Consider the following 20,892-nt stretch of genomic DNA (forward strand, 5'->3'; position numbering starts at 1 on the left):
AAGGCGAGCAGCAGCGTTCTGGACCAACTGGAGACGTGTGAGGGAGTCGTACTGCTGTACACACTGTAAAGCCCTTTTGAGGCAAATTGTGTAAAATTTACTTGATGGTCTTGATCAACGCCGTGGCTTGCGATTCAGTCGTCTGCATACACCAAACCTGATGTCAAAGTTTATTCCGTCCATGTCGCACTGTGGGGCAAGCAAGAAACTTATAATATCACAGTTTGTAGGAGGCTTAAGAGTCAATTTGAACAGTTTTGTGTATATAAAGACATTTGTTGTTGAACAGAGAGAGCACTGAGGCAGCCAATCACTTGCCTTTTAATCTCGTGAAATAATGCATGAAGCAGCCATTCTCCCCACCTGCCTCGTCCTCTTCACTCTGAGCTGTTGTTCTCGGCCTTTATTGCACACTTTCTTTAACTGATTATTACTGGTTATACACACACACACACACACTCACTCCACTGTAATTTCTCTTTTTGTTACCTTGTTCTCTGCTTATCTGTAAATCGCCATCACACGTCGCCTGCAGGTGTTTGAAATTTGAATAAGACAGGACAGTCTGCCGCTGTTGTAATTCTAATTGGTTGCTAATAAGGTTGTAAACATGCTGATTAAACAAATACACCTCATGTCAGAGTTTATTTGAGCACTCTGGCATTTACATCAGCTGAGTCCTAATTTATGTGCCTGCGTGCGTGCACTGCCGTTTGTATCTCCCAGGTTTTTTTGCGACTCTGTCGTTTGCATAATTTATACGGCTTTGTTTCTCATTTGGTCACTTGATCAATTGGGAGACAAGTAGGAGGAGGAGGAGGAGCCGTTTAAAAAAAAAAAATGTAATCTGCTGCTTTTACTGCACTGATGATGGTGAGTCAACAGCGGCCATTACCTGCAGTGAAGTTTGACGAGAGTTTTGTTCTAGAAAGGAATCGAAGGTTTGTGCCACCCGTTTTCCACCACATGTTTTTGTTTGTGCCGTAATGTTTTAAATTCAAGTCACACCTTACATTACAGCACAGTCAATTCAATTCACTTTTATTTGTACACTGCCAAATCACAACATACATCATCTCAAGGCTCTGTACATAGACAGCATTATAGAGAGAAGAGAAACCCAACAGTCCACATTACTAGGCGTCAGTGGAGAGAAATGCCTAGACAGGTTGGGGTGAAAGGGAAAGTTAGGGGACAGAGGATAGGTGGGGGGGGAGAAAGGACAAGAGAGAGGTGAGGTAGAGTCATAATGTGTTTATGGACCTGGATATTACGTAGGAATATTTACTATATTGTTGCTTTATTACCACTCTATTACACTGTTATTACATTAATTGAATGTAATATTTAAAAAAAATTATACTTTTGAACATTTTATTACTGTGCTTTAATGCAAAGTTAAATATTAGTAAAATCCAGGGATGAACAAAGTTAACTTTAACCCAGTTTTAGTTTTTGAAGAACTCATTTCAAAGTAAAAAAAACAAATGTAATTGATTTTCTAATGTACAGGGCTGCAACAGTTACTTTGATTACTCAATTCATTGTCCTCTATTTTGATACTGAAGAATTGGTTTGAGTCTTTTATTTATTTATTTATTTATTTAATCATTATAACAAGCTCCGTGGTTTTCTTGGCTTTGTTAAATGTGAATGTTTTCAAAAGAGTCTTTGAAACTGGATCATTTTTTTGGTTTGGTTTGTGGAAAAAAAAAAAACATCATCATTTCCAGGTTTTATAAACACTGTTGTGCTTTCGCTGACATTTTTAGAGGCAGAATTGTTGTGTTTATTGCCAAGTACATTTACTGTACACGTACAAGGACTTTGATTTGGTGTTTTGGTGCATTTATATAGAATAAAATGAGCAAAGATATATAAAAGCAGTAACACAAACACAGAATATGTAAATAGCGTGCAGAGGAAAAAGGAATAATTCTTTTTTTATATGGTTTGTGTTAAAATGACGCATAAACAAGCAAAGGAAATAAATCAATTATGAAAATATTCGCTAGTTGCTTCCCCTAGTTGTTTGAATTTTCAAACATTTTTAAGATGGAAATTTCACCAGAAATGAGACGGTATTTAGAAAATACTACCTTGAATTTAAACATATACTATGTTTTTACTTTACTTTAAAATGAAGTGTTAAATTTGTAGAACTCTGTGAGACTTGCTGCATCGAGGCAGCTTGATTTGAGGACTTCATTCAAAACGACTTGGTGAAAAAGGCTTGCAATGAATTTATTTGAATAATTGAATTAAGAATAAGTTAATTAAGAATTTTCACCTCTTTCACGTCACCTCCAATTATTTAACAAAGCTGTTTATCAAAAGGTTTCCAGTCGTCAGACGCGGCAGTGCGATAATAACAGCGTGTTTGTGCTTTTAAAAAAAAGTTTTTAAAAGTTGTGACATTTGTTGTTGTAATTTTTTGACAGTCTGTCGACACAGAGGAAAAAAAAAAATACACACACACACCACAGATGCCGGAGAAACACTGACAGTGGAAGAAAGAGAGACACGCTTCCTCTTCTTTCTTTTTTTTCTTCATTCCACACAGTGCAAAGCCTGTGCACTTAGGGGATAAAGAAGTGCATCTTCAGTCACTGTGTAATCCATAACCGCCATTGCCTCATTCGCTCCTCTTTGGCCGAGCATACGCACTGTGCTTCAATCGCTCCTTTCTTCTCCTGCCAGACGTACAGTATATACGGAGAAAGAGAGACAGTAAAGACACGTTGGCGAGGTGAGGTCGTGGTCAGACTGACGTTAAAGATCACATGATTCGAAAGTGAGCGGAAAAAATGCAAAATCTGACAATCTTTAGCAACAGTACATGGCTTTTTCATACGGATATAATGTACTCAGATTACTTCATAAAGATCACTTTACACATTCGCACACCTCAGTATACGCGTGTGAAACATTAAGGCCAGAGTCGACCATACAAGTAAAAAAAAGACTTGAACATCTGCACGAAGTGTGCATTTTGCTGCATCTCCACGACACAATTTCCACTCGACTCCACTCGTTTTCTGCTTTTCCATCAGCGATGATATAGCGATGGTAGTTTTTTTTTTAGCACCTGCTATGACGAAGTACTGAGCGAGCTGTCGCGAGCGCGACGTCTGACTCAAGAATCAAACCGAACAATGCCGAACTGTAGATCAGTTAAACAGACGTAAAAATCACTGAAAACACGCGTTAATCTCCAACATTTAGCAAAGCAAATGTCTAAAATGTCAACATTTAACAGAGGAGTCTGGTGTACTTAGCGACAGCACTGCTGGAACTACATAGTGCTAAAGTGCCATTAGCCGTGTGGATGTTGTCAAAATGCCTCTTAGCACTGCTCCTTTGATTGTGTGTCTGTCTGCAATGTATAACTCAGAATTCTTTCTAGAGCAATATTTGTGGTGACAATGCACCTTTTTGCTTTTTTGTTTGCCAACTGTCATAAGATCCCACGTTTAGGATTTAGTGTGGATTAAGAATTTTTTAACCACATTTATTTTACCTGGTCGAACCAACAATCGTCTGCTGTGAATGGTCTGAAATCTATCGATAGGTTACGCTTGTTAATCCTATTCCAGGTTATTAAACGGCTCACGACATCAAAACTACTCTACATACACCATTCCATGTTTTCTGACATCTCGTGATGTTGCTCTTTAGTGGACGTGAACTGAAAGTTGCTGAAAATAGGAATATGTCTTCATGAATGGACTGGTGAAAGAGTATTGGAGCCATTTCTTTGTTTCTCTCTCTCTCTTCACACGGCCAGTCCACTTCTTCCCCCTCGATCATTAAGTTTGAGGGGAACATTTTTGTTATAGCCCATGAAAATCAGACGCCGTGTTCCCATGTCAACTAGGCAGAGAGGCAGAGAGGCAGAGAGGGGGTATCTGGTGGAGGCTGTGGAGAGAAGCGACTCATCTCTTCGGGGTGGCTGCCGTCGCAGGTCTGAGTTTCCCCCTCGCGTGAAAGGGATCAAAGCAATCTTGCTCAGCCTCTTTTAACAGAGATAGCTGTTGGAACACGGGCAAATCAAATCTTCTTCTTCTTCAAAGGGGAACACCGCTGCGCCCCCGAGAGATAAGAAGACAGCGAGGGAATGGGAAACCAACATTTAACACTCTTGTTGCACTGGAAGAAGCAGAGAAACACGGCCGTCTCCTGTTGTCCACTCCGGGTTCATGCTATAGATGTCTGCCGCTTTGTTACGTATATATTAGAGTGAGGAGTGTAAAGATTTGGAAGAAAGCGGGAACAAGAGAAACCAAGTGGGGGGGAAAAAGCCGAGAGATCATCCCCTTATATGAATAAACACTGGCAATTTAGAGATTGTCAGTTTGCTGTTGTTTTTTTCATGCTGTGATGGCGTTGATACCTGCGAGTGTCCTCCTCGTCCACTTAGCATACGCGTGTGAAAGCTGATTTCACAGCTTATCGCCTGCTTTGAGAGTCAGCCTCGTGAGGGAGGTGTGACATCAAGTAGCTCAAAGATAAAAAGACAGACAGAAGAAAAACCTTGATTCATCGCATCCCTCCTTTTCTCCAGCTGGAGATTTGTGTTAGTGCTGTGAATTGGCCAGAATCTGGTGATAGAGGGGTGAAGATGTGCTAAATTGTACATTTTCCTTATGGCTTCTCTCTCTCTCCAGCAGGCAGAACAGCAGATTACCTGCTCAGTGATCTACATATTTAATTTGGCAGAGATTTTTTTTTATGCTGGATGTCCTTCGTGACCCAACAGGGCAGCCTGTGGCCAAGTGGAAAGGGAACTTGACTTGTAACCAGAAGGTCGCCGGTTCAAATCCCCACCCGGCCGAAAAGGGCTGGGGTACCCCTGAGCAAGGTACCCATCCCCCCAATGCTCCCCGGGCGCCACTCAGTGTGGCAGCCCACTGCTCCTAATTCTAGTATGGGTCAAAATGCAGAGGAATACTTTCCCTAAGGGGATTAATAAAAACTAACTTTAAAAGTACTGTAGTGGGTGTGGCCTCCTGTAGCTGGGGTCACAACATACATTATCTCAAGGCACTGTACATAGACAACATCTTCAATAGTTAACACCGTGAACAAACACTAGAGGCGTCAGTGGAGAGAAAAAACTCTGACTCGAAGATGTGCAGCATCTGCCAAGACGGGTTGGGGTGAAAGGAAAGATGGCTAACAGAGTGCAGTGTTTCCAGTTAGCATTGAAGTAAAACTCTCCTAAGAAGTGTTACTTACACTTTCCATTACAGTACAATAACACGATTGTAATGGTTAAAGATTTTATTTAAAACAATAAGCAAACCGATCAATTGATTATCAAAATAGTATATAGTGGGATTAACTTTATCAGTTACTGATGAACTGATGCCTTGAGGCCTTGGAAAACCAAAAAGAAGAAAGCATTGATTCCTGTGAGTGCAGTGGATTTTATTGTTTGGGGTAATGTGCAATTAATTAAATGAATAAATAAATAAGTAAATAAACACACAACTTGATGCCATAAGGGTTAGGGTTTGACATAGAGCAGTTATGAACAAACATAAAACAAGTCTGAAAAGTGACAACAGGGTGTTTTTACATCAGGTGTGAATGTTTGGTGCAATCTTCAGAAAATGCAGTAAAACAGAAATGTGCTGGGCAGAATTTACACAAGGTGCAAATTGCAGTGCAGGTGGAATGTCTATGAATAAGATTCGTTCACTGCCCCAAGCAATGCAGTGTAAATGCACTGCATCGCTTGTCGCTTCCACCGCAGCCTTAAAAGGTGTATTTATTCACTGTAATTCCTGTCTGTCAACATCATAATAATAATGCATGGAGCTATTACAATGTCTGCGCTGTGGCTTTGTTCCACTCTCCCTCTCTCGCTGTCTTTTTTTATATGCTGCCTGCTTGTGATTTATATCAGATTTTAACATCAGAATGTTTTGTTCACCCCATTACGTTTCAGATGAAAGCTGCTCCTCATTGTGTGCATCAAATATTAAAACTTGGATTTCCTTATTGGAGTTAGTTTCCTGTTTCAACAACAATGGAGGCTTAAATTACTAAATTATTAAATTATAGTATGGTAAAACTGATTCCTTTTTCTGACGGAAACATGTTAAACCACCAAATTTTCTCACATTTCCATAAAAATGGAAGTGTTTCCTTCCTTTGGTCCATAACGTGTCACAAAATGCTGGAAATGTTGATGGTAACACTATGACTGATACTTATTGACAATAGTAGCTTATGAAACATAGTAATTAAAAACCAAAAAATATACAGCAGCGGGGGAAAACAACAAGCTATGAACAGCGAAACATAAAAGTGCATTAAGAGCAAGTAAGTGAGTTGAAATGGCACCAAAGCGCAGAAAGAACCTGTCAGTCAAAGTGAAATAAAGGCACAGAAAGAACGAACGAGGGAGTTAAAACATTCCCGTGAAGTCACTGAAAAGCCGTCCTGACTTTTCAAGAGCGAGAGAGACTTCAAAAAAACAGAAACTTTGAGCCTTGATCTCCTCACGCAGGTCGTTCCAGAGTCAAGGAGCCGGGTTAGAAAATGCTCCGTCAGCCTTTTAGTTACAACTGACGTCTGAGAGCGACCAGCGCGTGTGTGTGTGTGTGTGGGATGGAAGGTGTACGTGGCCTTAACCCTTTAATGCAGAGACTTTGGCACTTTGCATTACCGTAATTACGGTCGGGAAACTTCCAGCGTTGTACGTCTAAACCAATGTGTGGTTATTACGGTAAATTCACTCGCGTTGTTGCAGGAAGCGCAACAAATGAGCAAATGTCATTTTAAATATGTTTTATGCTGTTTAATTTTAACACGCACGTGTTCATGTACAAACACGGTGTTCTTTTTGTTTGTCTTCGTTTTAAATGGTCAATGCACTATTTTAACATGCAGTCAATTGTAAATAAAGATATCGAAAGTTATTCTGTTCACTAAACTCAGAGTGCATTTTGGGGCTCAGGTGTTAAAGGGTTAACCCTTAGTGCACCCATGGTCATTTGCAATAATACACAACTCCTTATATGGACATCCTGGGTGTCGTCTTCGTATGTTTTATATTGCATTCTTAGTAGTGATAGAAAGTAACAATAACGGTGCAGGAGTCACAGAAAAGGAGCGTTTTTTCTTTTCTTTTTGTTCATAAAAACTCTCACTGTCACAGAGGAGCAAAACGACAAGAACACGTTCCGATGTTTTGACGGCTTTGATTGTCAAAAGAAAACACTGAAACCAATAAATCACTTTCAAGTGAATCCTGTAGCAGCTTTAGTGACATCAAAACATTCATGAATTGTTAGGGAAGGGAAATAAATCCTGATATTTTTATATTTTAAGGCTCCAAAGAAAAGTCACAGAGAGACCTCATATAATATAATATAATATAATATAAATGGATGTTTACACTTGATACACATGATTTACTGCACCTAATTCCATTAAAAATCTGCATTTTATGGTGAATCAGCAAAGAACTGTTGAGGATTTGGACATTGATTATAGAGTAATCCAGGACTGGCTGCCTGAATTCTGATTGATTTAAAAATAATCCTGAAGATTATTGGATTGCACGAGTGATGGTGTGGCTGTACAGGTACCGTGGACGTGCACGAGTGGGTCACAGCTGTTGACGGTGAGTGAGAAAAAAAGAAGTACAGAAACATAATGAGAATCCTCTCTGGTTGTTTCTCCTGGGCAGGTGGGCAGGCAGTAAGGCTCGACAGAAGATGCGGCGGGGGTGGTGGCTCGTCAGGTGGCTGGGGACGGGAATGGCGGTCCTGTCTCTGCTGACCCACAGCTGGGGCCAGGACACAGAAGGTATGAGCACTGCAGCACACACAGCACTGAGCACAAAACACCCTCAGGCCTCGCCTTTGTCACCTCACTGAAGCTGCACTGCCGGAGGGAGGGGGGGGGGGATGAGTAATGTGGACCGCGCCACCTTTATTTCCCAATATCACAAGACCAACATGGTGGACAAGGAAAAGTGTTCATGTTTTGATTCATTCACACTGTGTTTTAAATGTATACTGTAGTTCTGTGTTTCCATCCCTTCAAATCTCACCTGGATGCTCATGCTGATTTTAGCAACTTCACAAGAAGCTCATTTTATAAAATCCACCCCAGCTTGAGTTTATGATGTTTTAAGAACATGTTTGCTGCGTAATCTCTTGGATCTTATGTAAACTGCTTACTCCCTACACCAAAGTCCATAGAGAACACTGATGATTCTAGAACACAGTACACGGGAGCTGTTGATCCACTGCTGAGTCAATCAAGGAGCTCAAATCTGTCATTTTTATGACATCGGTGTTTGAAATCCTTCGTTTTAGTTCACCGACGTAGCACAAACTTAGCAAAAAAGGCAGCAGTAGACTAACAACTCCTGCATCCCCATGAGCTAGCAATATGATTTTCTCAATGGACATTGACTTTATATGTATATTGTAGGTCTGTGAAGAGAGTTTCCATCCCTTCAAGTATATATATATATATATATATATATATATATATATATATATATATATATATATATATATATATATATATATGTGTGTGTATATATATATATATGTGTGTATATATATGTGTATACACACATATATATGTGTATATATATATATATAGGTATGTATATATATGTATATATGTATATATATATATATATATATATATATATATATATATGTATACATATATATATATTTTACTTGAAGGGAAACTCTGTTTATATATGTATGTATATATATATATATATATAATATACATGATTTTTTTGATTTTTTCACACAGAGTATAAAGCCATGTTTTTATTGGTATGTTATAAAAAATGATATAAACTAATTGTAGTATATGCTTAAAGTCACATTTCATTTTTTTCTAAGTGTAGTGCACCTAGAACTTAATCTGAGACAAGGATGTTCACGCTCACTGAAAACCTGGATACTCATGCTAATTTTAGCCACTTTAAGAAGCTCATCTTCTCAAATCTACCCAAGTTTGATCTTAAGAACATTTTTTGCGTTGTTGGACAGTCTTTCCTGACTGAAAACTGGAGCTTTTGTAAACTGCTTACTCCCTACACCAAAGTCCATAGACAAAATCATCGATTTTAGAACACAGCACACAGGAGCTGTTGATCCACTGCTTCGTCAATCAGTTCAATCAATTTTGGTCTATTTTGTCATCAGTGTTTGAAATCCTTCGCTTGAGCCTACATAGCACAAACTTAGCAAAGGAGGTAGCAGTAGACTAACAACTGCTGTGTCTCCATGAGCTAAAAATGAGGGAACTGTTTGCAAAGTGACACAAACTTCAATTTCATTCATTCACGTAATTCAAAAAGGCCTTGTATTAGCATTGTGTTTGGCTTTGCAGCCATGTGCAGCTTCTAAAACTGCACAATCTGAACTATTCATTTAAGACTGTGCTTTCCTCAAAGTGGAACATATCGGAATATCTCCCGTTTACATATGTGCTGCCATGTCTGAATCACACTCAAATCAAATAATATAAACTAAAGTGTTGAAGTCAATCCACTGTTTGCTTCATTCAACTCATAGAAGTGATGAGTTTCAAGTTGTTTGACTTTCTTGAGGAAATTGTAATTCCATAGAAGCGTAGGTGGTGGACCGTGGAGACGACGCTCTCATGAGAGCTCCTCACGAGAGCTCCGCTGCAAATAACTTTCACATTTACATAATGTTTTCTTTTTCAAACGGGCGGCATGAATCCAGTTCTCTTCCTACACACTCCACTGATTGTGCTGGGAGGATTCTCTTTGTAGTTTTTTGGGGCGTCTTAAGTTCCCACATTAGAGAAGGAATCAAGCGTTCAGAGTCTCGGCTCGCTGGCTTCTGTGGCAGATGCCTCTTAAAAGTGAATTTTCTGTGTAACATGGTCTGTAAAGACGTTGCTGACGGGGAGGACGCGCTTAGAGCGACACGCTTCGTTTCCCCGTGTGCGGAAATGATTGAATTCTAATTATTACATGTTTCGCTTTACGTCGTCAACCCCGCTCCGTTCATTTGTCATCCGACGAAGCCATGACTCGACTGAAGGTGAACGAGTGACTCGTGGTTTCCTCCCTGGACGGAGTTTCACTCCCAGGCTCTGAACGCATTAATATACAAGTCGTGTCGCGCCAAGTGAGGAGAAACCGTTGACCCAAATCATAACAGCTGTGGACTTTGAGAAAAAGCCTGACGGAATTATGTGTTCGCGAGTATTTTCTTTCTTTCTTTCTTTCTTTTCTCTCTTTCTTTCCCCAAATCTAAACTACAAAAACATGAAGGTATTAGTCATTTTTAAGCGACTGTTTATCAAAGCTTCGTCGGTGCAAGGACAAATGATCCTGATTAATTGTGGATTCACTGACACGGAGGTAAATCTGCAGCCTGCTCTCCTGGAAATAAACACTGCTTATTTTCTGCAAACAATAGGAAACGTTACATTTGCTCAACCCTCACCCAACATTCCACTTCAATGCTTCAACAGCTGAACAGTAATTATACTTTATAAACAACCTAAAAATATCTTGTTTTGTTGACATTTTTTCTTCATGTTCTTAATGAATCCCAGGAGAATGTGTCCTTATATTACACATATTTTTGGTGTAAATGACAGTTGAGATGTAAAAAATCTCATCACTATAATTACGCGAGGGTTTGTGCTATCGGAAGAATCCCAGCAGTTTCTGAAAGCTGAGAGGTTGCACGTCAAACCCAACAGGCGGTTATTACGGTAATTTTAGCTATTTTTTGACCCTGTTTTTGAGACATTGAGACAAAAACAATTTTAAATACGTTTTAAATGCGTATTTTTAATACGTTTTATGTTGTTCAAATTTAAAATTTAACACAACAAGAATCTGTTGTTTGTTTACAACTACAGTGTTTTTCTTTTTAAATAAAACTTTTTGTTTTTCTTCATTTTAAATTGTTAGTACACTACATGCAGTAAATTGTAAATAACTGCCAGGTATTGGAGCATATTCTGGAAAAATGGGCAAAAGCACATGTTTTCTGGCTCTTTAAGCAAAAAAGTCCAGATGGATTTTGATGCTTAGGTGTTAAAGGGTTAAAATGATATTTTAGGTTTAAGACAAAGTTTTTCTGTTTCAGCTTTGGATAAAATTCATTTAAAATAAATTCAATCCTGTTTTTAAAATTAAATTGTTAAAGAAATCTATAAAATGTGTCGCAATACGTGAATTTTTTAAGTAAAGTTATTGCTGTTCTCTGAAGATTTGCAGTTCATTGGTATTTGAAAAAGTTTCACCACAAAACTATTATTAGAACTTTTTATGTTTGGAATCTGGATTTTTGGGCAAAAACATTACATTAAATTAGTTAATTTACCAAGACACATTTATATACAAACAGTTTATATATTATATTAACAGCACTTTCACTTATAATGACTCTACATATATTTTAGAGTATGTTTCTGATTCAGATTGTGATTCACAGCTATTTTTTAAAAAATACTGCTTTTATCCTCGGAATAGTTCAGTTCTTGTCAAGTAAAGCGACTGTTGTGGTCTTTTGTCTAATGTGAGATTGGCTGTTACGATGGCTTTTCCTTCTGCTCTTGACTAAATGGCTGCAGCCTGTGATTTAACTATAGTGCAGGCCAAAATAATTGTACACACTGAGAGAGACAACACTGTTTATGAGCGGCGTCGCTGTGGTTTTGAACGCGACGACACTCACTGTCGCCTCGGGGATGATCGCGGGTTGATCGGGGATTTTCTCTGCCCCTCGACGCCACATCCTTCATCCCCTCGCTCGTAAATCTCCCCCGCTCGACTCACCTCGCCGCGTCCTTGGCTTTCGGCTCCGTCGACTTGTTCGTCGTGTGTCCGTCAAATGAAAATAAAGCGTCCGGTGGGGAACTTTGTATAGACGGTGGAGAGACATGGACGCGGCGAACGTCATGGTGTATTTTCAAGTCTGTATTTAATTAGCAGGGAGACATTATCAATCTCAGACTCTTGTGATTAATGGGACCGTGGATGCGGTGTGAGGAATTTGGGCCGACCTTGAGAGACATCAGTCTTTCTGTTGTAATCCGTAATCAATCAGCCGATTTAATTGAAATGAAGAAGCATCCATTCACAGACGTTGATCTCGTTGAGATGAATGTGCTTTCATGCCGCGGTCTCTTAAAAGCTGCTTGATATTAAAGACTTAAAAGTGTAATTAAAAATTCCATAAGGTGTCAGATTCAATTGAAATACAACACAAAACAAAATGTTTACTCTGGATGCCGAGAAAAAAATACTTTGACCTGAAAGGGGTTTCAAATGAAAAATGTTTATTTCTCTGTTCCCATCATATTATATCTTTCTTAATTATAGCCCTACTGCAAATATGATATCAGTCGGTAATGATGTTGATTATATACTATATTTAGACATGTTGTAATATGAATAAATAAGGCAACCAATATTAATTTGGAGCTGCTGCACACAAGGAACAGAGGCAAAATAAAACAGTGAGTTAAAGGTTGTGTTTATTCTGAAACTTTAATCTGCTGTTATCTCTCCCAGTTTTAGTAAGAAGTTCTACGCTAATGAGCTAAGCTAACATGCCTTATGTGTTGCTATAGGTGTCAAATCCTGGTCAAAAATGAACTACAAGGTTCCGTAGAGTGGAACTGGATGGATCTATGGGGATGTTACAAAGTTACAAAGAGTTGTTTCATCAGGCTTCATCAGTAAATATAGACATGTGTCGTCTGCATAACAATTAAAGTGTATCTTGTGCTTCCTAAAGGAAGCATGTATAGCGTAAAAAGTATAGGCCCAAGCAATGAACCTTGTGGAACGCCTTAATTAAATTTTTTTTACATACATACTTACATATAAAAGCTTTTTTCAAAGAAAACAAAAAGCAAGCATGCTTTTACTTTGAAAAGGAAACAGGATGTGTTGTTTGTTACATCTGTGACAGATACAGATGCTGAAACTGTAAAAGATTTTTTTTTTTGGCTACAGTTTTTGCTGTGAGGTCATGTGACCCACAGGGGGAGTGTGGACTTTCTTAAAATAAAATAAGATTACATAAAAATAATCCTTTATTATTATTCCCACAGCTGACAAATTCATGTTGTTTCAGCAGCAAATCAGTTAACACGTGTGTCAACATGAACACATGCTGAATCTCGGCTCTATCATTTGTCCATGAATATTCTTGTGTTCCATGTTTCATCCTTTCATTTAGCGTGTCGTCTGACTCCCTCTTTCTCTCTCTCATATCACGCAGGATTACATGTATGTGCATGTAAGACCTGCACATGTTGTGCTCCCATCGATCCTGTCTGCGTGAGCGGAGACTTCACTGTTAAACAGTTTAACGTATGGTAGTGAAAGGTCAAACTCATTCCATGCTTGTAAATCCCAAATCTTTACATCCACATGTCAGGCGAACACGCTGTATGTTTGTGCGTGTCTCTCTCTCTCTTGTTTGCTTGAAGTGAATGAGTTAATATGCCTGTGGAGCCATGTGACATCACCCCCGCCCCCCCACCACCAATGTCTGTCTCCTTGCCTTTTCCCCTAAATTCCCATCTGCATATCCATTCTGATCCTCAATTGTCTGTCTATTTTTGGGATCGTCTGATTCGTGGCCAGATGTGCAGACTGTGTCTGGCTGCAGTGGAGTGATGGCAGCGGGTGGGGGTGGTGGTGGTAAGGGGCCGGGGGCAGGGTGGTTGTTTAATCTGGTCATCAGTTGGCAGTAATCAGGCTCTGGGAGCAGGAGGAGGAGGGAGGATGGCGAAGGGGCGGGGGGTCAAGTCTTTGTGGACCCCGTGCTCTGCAGCGACGTGTGATTGCAGCCTTTGCTTTGCTCCCCTGACTGTGTGGTTAACCTCACAGAGAGGCAGGAGTGACGGCAGCGTGGTGGAGGTGGTGGAATGTTCTGAAGACGAGCAGAAGAGGGGGAGAAACCTCTGCAAGGGATTACACATCAGTAAAATAATCCCCCCCTTCTGTTATCAACCACTAATGATTTACATCATGCTGCAGGATTCAATTTTCTCTTCTTCTTTTTTTTCATAGACATTGTGATTTGATTTGAGCCACGACCTTCTTTTTTTTAAGGTCAACCTTCAGTACAGTAGATGTTATATTTGATCATTTTAAACCAGTTTCCTCTGACTTCTAGTATTGAGGCACTAAGATTAGTTGTCCTAAAATCAAGGCTGAAGCTTTAGCGGGGACGGAGCTTTCTCTGTTTCAGCTCCAACATTGTGGAATCATCAGGCAGGCCCCCACCCTTCTTGTTTTTAAAGCAGTTGTTTCTCATGTGTCTTAGTTTACTTTCAAATCTATATTTATTGTATTTTTTTAGTATTCACATGCTCCTTTTATTGTCGTTGATGTGTGCACCGAACCGTGACCCCCGTACCATGACACCGCGGGACGAACACATATACCTGTATAATCAGATCCAATCTGTGTGTGTCCATATGGACATTGTCTAGTCTCGTCTTCCACATGGATTTCTATGGTTTCTATGGTTTCGTCTTCCACTGTGTTGATCGTTTAATGTGCTTCCAATTAACTTCTGCCTCGTTGGATATACGTCATTGTTGTTGTTGTTGTTCTAGAAGATGCTTTGAAACCCGATCATAGCAACCGAGACCTTTTAGATTGAAACAGATCTGTAAAAAAACGGATGAAAATCACATTTGAAACCACTTCGTTATGTGGACCTTGTGTGGTTTTTATAGCTGTACAATCTGGTTATGCTTAAGAATCTGATTTGAGCTGCAGTCTAAACAAAGCCTATGAGAACAAATGCTGACTGAATTAGTTCTGGTCATAATATGGAGAGAGAGACGTCTGAATACGTATATTCTCTCAACTTTTTGTGTCTTAATAACTTTCGTCCCTACAAGACAAATATCAGCGCTGACTCTAAGAAATCGATGTGTCATCTTTGCGACTTTATTACAGCGTCTGCAAATACTGAGGCTGATAGATTGTGAACATTATGGCACTCTGGCAAAAGGTTTAGCAATTGAAAAATCAATGATACAGACTTTTTTTTGTTTTTCTTTTTCTAATATCATGTTTGAGATGTAACAGCGGCCTCTAAATACAACTGATGTAGACACGTAGCCAACTGTAAATCACGAGAATAAACAACACAGTACACTAATAAAACTACATGAGTCGTAGAGAAAGTCTGACTGTGATGAAGTGAAATGCACTGTGAGAGGACTGTAGCCGATCAATGCTAAAGCCATTAGGTGACAAATCTGAAGATTTAGGAGCTGAAACAAACAACTGCAGGTTTCAGGCCGCTGAGCGCGCCGTGCTGTGGATCTGCTCAGCGACGTGTGTGCGTGGGAAATACAAACTTCATCGCTGAGGATTAAATAAGAGACAGACGTTTGGACAACTGTCCACCTCGCTGCTTACCCCTTTTAACACAACCCTGCTTTCTCATCTGTTTGGACCTGCTGTCCGTCCAGCAGCAGCAGCCATTACCTGGCAACGTGAGCCACTGGACCGCTGCCATGCAAATGTCTGTCTCCATGTCCTGTTTGGACCTGGACCAGAATGCCCTTCTTCCCCCAGAAGACACAAATCCATGCAAAATGCACTCACGGCTGATTTAACTTCCTGTTAATCACATGGCGGCAACAGCGTGTGGACACGATGAAGACGATGCTCTTCATTAGGGCCAGAGAACCCACTGTTGCCATGGCTCCATTATAACCATGCTTTTTCTTCCACTTATGGCACTTTTCCACTACACAGTACTGGCACGGCACGGTTTGGTCCGTTTTCCATTACCTTCTCAACGTGGCACAAAAACACAAACTAGTGACTTGTAAAGCAATTGTTTTTGGTTCAGTTTAAAAGATTTGTTCACAGAATCGCTCAGTACTTCCTGCATCTTCACTGAACTGAAATACGGCCGTTGCAAAAAAAATGTTGCTAGATGTCGGAGATTATTAAATAGCTCAGTTTGATTGGGGGTTTTAATCTGTCTGTATGGTACGAAGGAGTATAAGGGCCAGCCAAAAAAAAAAAAAAAAAAAATTAATGAATTAATATCTGGCACAAGAAAAAAAAAAAAGAAAAAAATCCGGCACAAGAAAAAAAAAAGTCTCTTCAGCGTCCTAATACTTATCACCACACCATGTTTATGAGCCAAAAGATTACATAAAATGTCTTTATTATTATAAGTACCGCTTAATCGACACTTCTATAGCCATGGCCATCGACTATAGTACTTTGATATTCTCTAAATTCATTTATTTGTATGCCTTTTTTTTGCCTGCTTTTTTCCCTTGTGCTGTTTTTTTTTTGGGCCCTCTCAATCACTAGTTCCAGGTTACATGATATACATTATCTCAAGGCACTGTACATAAACAACATCATGGAAAGCAGAGAAACCCAACGCACAATGAACAAACACTAGAGGCAACAGTGGAGAGAAAGAAATGTCTGACAGAACCACACTCAAAGATGTGTGGCCGTCTGCCAAGACAGGTTGGGGTGAAAGGAAAAATGGGGGACAGAAGAAAAAGGCCTGGAGCAGATATACAACGACTGTATCCAATTATAAGTTTAGACAGTTCTGAGTCGGTGATGACGTGTTTACAGAACTACGATGTCATTTATACAAGCAGCAGCAGTGACATGATGTTGACTGTACATAATATTCTTATTTAGAGGAAAAAAGGACAAGTACAGCACATAAATCACGTGAAATTCAGTGTGATTGACAGTTGGTATAGCCCAATAGAAGCCTGGTTGCAGGTTACATGGCGCCAACCTAATCCCAAATCTCTAGACTTCAGGACAGGAGTTCCGATAATGACCTTTCTGACCTCTCGCCCACACATCTGTGACCTCCAACCTTAAAGATTTTTACAAATAAAATCTGATCACACTGTAGGTCAGTTCACATCCATTCCTCAGGAGGAAGAGGAGACGTTGTCAAACGTGACTCAATCAGAGGTTCCGTTATCAACACAAACCGCCTGTTTATATAAAAGGACACACACATGTGTTCATTATCATGCGAATACTAACAGCTGCTTCGCCGTCCACCTACAGAATCTTTAGACTCTTTACTTTTTGGTCTCAGTTCTTAACGAGCGGCTGCCGACACGGAGGGGAACAAGCCTGTTTTGCTGTAAATGCACAATTATTTATCTCACTTAGTTGTTTAAGTGAGACGCCTCTGATGCAGGAGCGGCACATTGATCGGGACAGTGCAGCCAGCAGCATGTTTCTTATTACATTAGCTGTCCTTTAAACACTGCCGGGGTTTTTCCTTCTTTTCTTTTCTTTTCTTTTCTTTTCTTTTCTCCTCCACCGTATAGCGGGAGTTTGATTTATCGGTGCTAACAGGGGAGCTTTCGCAGATGAAGCCACAGGAAAGCACAGGCTATTGACTCGAGTGGCAGGTAAAAAAAAAAAAGAGGAGAAAGTCTTTTGAAAGGAAATGTCAGTGAGCAGAGTTCATCTCGCCGCTGCCTCGTTGCTGCAGTAATGTAGCGGTCGATGAGTTGCATTGTGAGAAGTCGAATAGCTTTGCCAATTCATCTGAAGGGGAACTATGCAAAATAAATGACATGCTATACATGTACACACACACACACTCTCACTTTGTAGGACACCTCAGCTGCTGCTGTTACTCTCTCCTCTGAACCCGTCGTCTCGTTCTCCTCTGATGTCTGTCATCAACGGCACAGAGAGCGCTGCCACTCACCGGATACTTTCTCTTTGTTGAAAAACAGTTGCGTGAGGAAAATCCCCGTGGATCAGCGGTTTCTGAACTACTCGGAGAAAAGCCCGTCTGGCGCCAACAAGCCCCGCGTTCAAAGTCACCTTTTCCTCTCACGTTCCAAATGCTCACTTCTGAACCCCAGCATCTCAGTATTGAACTGCGTTGTGATTGGCTGAGTAGATATTTGCATGTGAACATCAATGCTGTTGAACAGTCGTGGTGTCGGTAAAACAATAGCAATATAACAGATGACGCAGTACAGTATAGATCAGCGGTGTCAGACTCGGGGGGGGTCTCGTACTACGCAGTTTGATCTCAAGTGAGCCGGACCAGTAAAATAAAAGCATAATAACTTATACACAAGGAGATTTCCAAATGTTACCCTTTTTTTTTTCTTTTTTTTTTTAACATTTAATGTAAATTATCTTCTTTATAAAACATATCATGAACAACCTGAAATATCAAATATAAGTATATAATATAATAAAGTTTATAGACAAATATAGTTTTTCACATTATGAGCAGACTATAATCATAACATGAAATTGGATTGGACCCTTGGGTGGGCCGGTTCTGGCCCACGGGCCGTATGTTTGACACCCCTGGTACAAGAATATTAATGCACTTTGAGATACAGTATGTCATAAACTTGGCAAAGGCGGAGTCACAACCTGAACAGATGGTGACAGTAATGAGAAGTATGCATGGATGGTAACGGAAGGGTTAACAATGTGCTGAAATATTAATCAAAGTTAGGATTTAAAACAATGGGATTAGTAGAACTGCAAAGGCTGCATATGCTCTTTGTCCTATGAGAAAATGTTTTACACAAAGATGTAAAGCTGCAACTAACGATTGTTCTCGCAATCAATTCATCTGTCGATTATTTTCTCGATGAATCGAATAATCATTAACAAGTGTTGGTCAGTGTTTGTCAAACGTGGAAATGATCATGTTCTCAAATGCCTTGTTTAGTCCAAAAAAACAGAATTATTCAGTTTCATTGATTTCTTTGTTATATGGAGAAAGAAAACACAGAAAATATTCATATGGAAAATCAGTCTTACTCATTTTAATAATGAAAAAAAGCTTCAAACCTATTCATCGATTATCAAAAGAGTTGACGATTCATTTAGTAATCAATTAATAATTGGTTAATCTTGTCATAGCTCTACAAAGATGTTGGAAAAACTGCATCCCTGTATTCAAGCGAGTTAGTTCGACTTTAGAAATGAGATCACAATCTTAATAACTGCCAAAACAAATCTCACAAATGAGATATTTTCCACACGTCGTCCAGGCTCAGTGTTTGTTGTTTTGTGCTCTTATAAATTTTTAAAGACACAGATTTCTTCAACTTATGTTCTGCAGCAAAAGCCGTTCTTAAGTCATCAAATTAGGGCTGCAAATTGATTTTATCAGCCAGCACTTCTAAAAATCTATATTCTATATTGAGAGTTTATTTGAGGCGATTACGTTTCACATAGAGCAGCCGCTGTTGAAAAAGGGAGGAAACTATTAATCAAGCATTTCATCATTTCACTCTCGTCTCATCAGTTTCCCTCGGCTTTCAATGCTTTTGTCAAACTTTGTGTTTTTTTTCAGAGGGATTAATGTTGTTTTTGTTCAGTCGCAGGCTTTTCACTGATCCACGCTCACGCGCATCGTCTTCTTTCTACCCACGTGCCACCGTGAGACGAGCGCCAATCAATTTGTAATTGAATTTTTCGCACATTCGCGTCAACATTGTTAGGTCGATTAGTGAGAGGAGCTATTAAAGAGAGACTAAATGACCCCCGTGGTTCAAATTAGAAGATTGTGATTGCCTTACACTGTGGCCCGATCACTTATCAGAGATTGTTAAGCGTTTCAGGTACAGTAGAGAGGATTTTTATTGTTGTTAATCTCTCGGCATAAAGTAAAAATAAACCTGGTGTTGGGGTCAAAATATTGATTTGGTGATATATCGTCGTCCTTTCCTGGGCTATATGATATGATAAATTACGGAGCTGCCAGTGAGGTGATAGAATCTAGACTGACTTATTATACTAAATATTTGTTTGCTCTTCTGTGAAATATCTACACAAGTGTCTTAATTGTGATATCGCACACATTGTGTTATCATTTTAAGGCAGCTTTATTTGTACACAAGGACGACTCGACGTGCTTTACATGAGCTCATATTGCCCACCTAATACTGAACAGTTGGGTTTTCCCGCTTTTTTTTCCCCTCTAGACACGCCCCCCTCTTGGCCAGACTAGATGCTCATTGGTCGTTTGAGTTTGACACCCCTGGGTTCGGACCGATACCGCGATGTATCGTTGTATCGTGATATTATTGGTATCCCGTATTGTATCGTATAAGGTACAAAATGGGCAAAGGCGCTTCCTCACAAGACATTTTCTGGCCCTTTTTATGGTTAAAATAAGCAAAAAAAAAACCAAGTCCAGACGGACATGTTGAAGCTTAGGTGTTGAGGACTCGCACTTTGCCACCACAGCTTGAATCATGCAAGTAAAACATTCATTTATTTGTATACTTGTGGACTGCACTCACACTGAAGTGTGTTCTACTACAGGTACAGTACATGTCATTTTCACAGTGATGGTAAAACAATCAGGGGTAATCAGGACTTCAAGTGCTGGGCCCCCCAAAGAGCCTCCAAACCTCTGCTTATTGGACTAACCCACTCTTCATAACGAGTGTCCGCAGCTGGATATCACCACCGAGCGGCTGTAACCTCTGACTCTTGCGGTGAGAGATTAAGGTGGAAAACTGCGAGCGCCTCCCTCCTTATTCCTGATCTAATTATTTATGATTTGCCGTTTGTTCCAATAGAAGCAGGGAACTGAATATTTTTACCCACAAAATAGTGTTGGAGGGAGCGGCGCAGACTTTCTATTTTGAAATCTGGTTAGGTTAAAAAAAAAAAGAAGCCTGGTGAATAATATTATAGGAATCCTGTATAGACGTCAGTAAGTGAGCACCCCATGCTGCTGTACCCTTCTCCCTGAGCTGTGTGATCAGCTGCGAGTCTTTTATCTGCAGCTCCCACTCCTCGGCTCCGTATTGTTTTGGAGTGGTTACCATTTTAAACATCTACATCTATTTTCTCTCCGTCTCTTCCTC

The 20,892-nt window shown here is 39.8% G+C and overlaps 1 protein-coding gene across 5 annotated transcripts in view; it reads left to right on the forward strand.

Annotated features, from left to right (window-relative positions):
- LOC122781617 (protocadherin-15-like) overlaps positions 1-20,892 on the forward strand; it is a 266,246-nt gene that overhangs the window by 73,090 nt on the left and 172,264 nt on the right. For all 5 annotated transcript variants that reach the window (XM_044045416.1, XM_044045417.1, XM_044045413.1 and 2 more), the window contains one exon: positions 7,703-7,821. In XM_044045416.1, coding sequence (XP_043901351.1) covers positions 7,731-7,821 — 91 coding nt within the window. In that variant the 5' untranslated portion in view covers positions 7,703-7,730. The remainder of the gene's footprint in view (positions 1-7,702; positions 7,822-20,892) is intronic.

The sequence above is a fragment of the Solea senegalensis genome, linkage group LG15, assembly GCF_019176455.1.
Source record: "Solea senegalensis isolate Sse05_10M linkage group LG15, IFAPA_SoseM_1, whole genome shotgun sequence".
Taxonomy (NCBI): domain Eukaryota; kingdom Metazoa; phylum Chordata; class Actinopteri; order Pleuronectiformes; family Soleidae; genus Solea; species Solea senegalensis.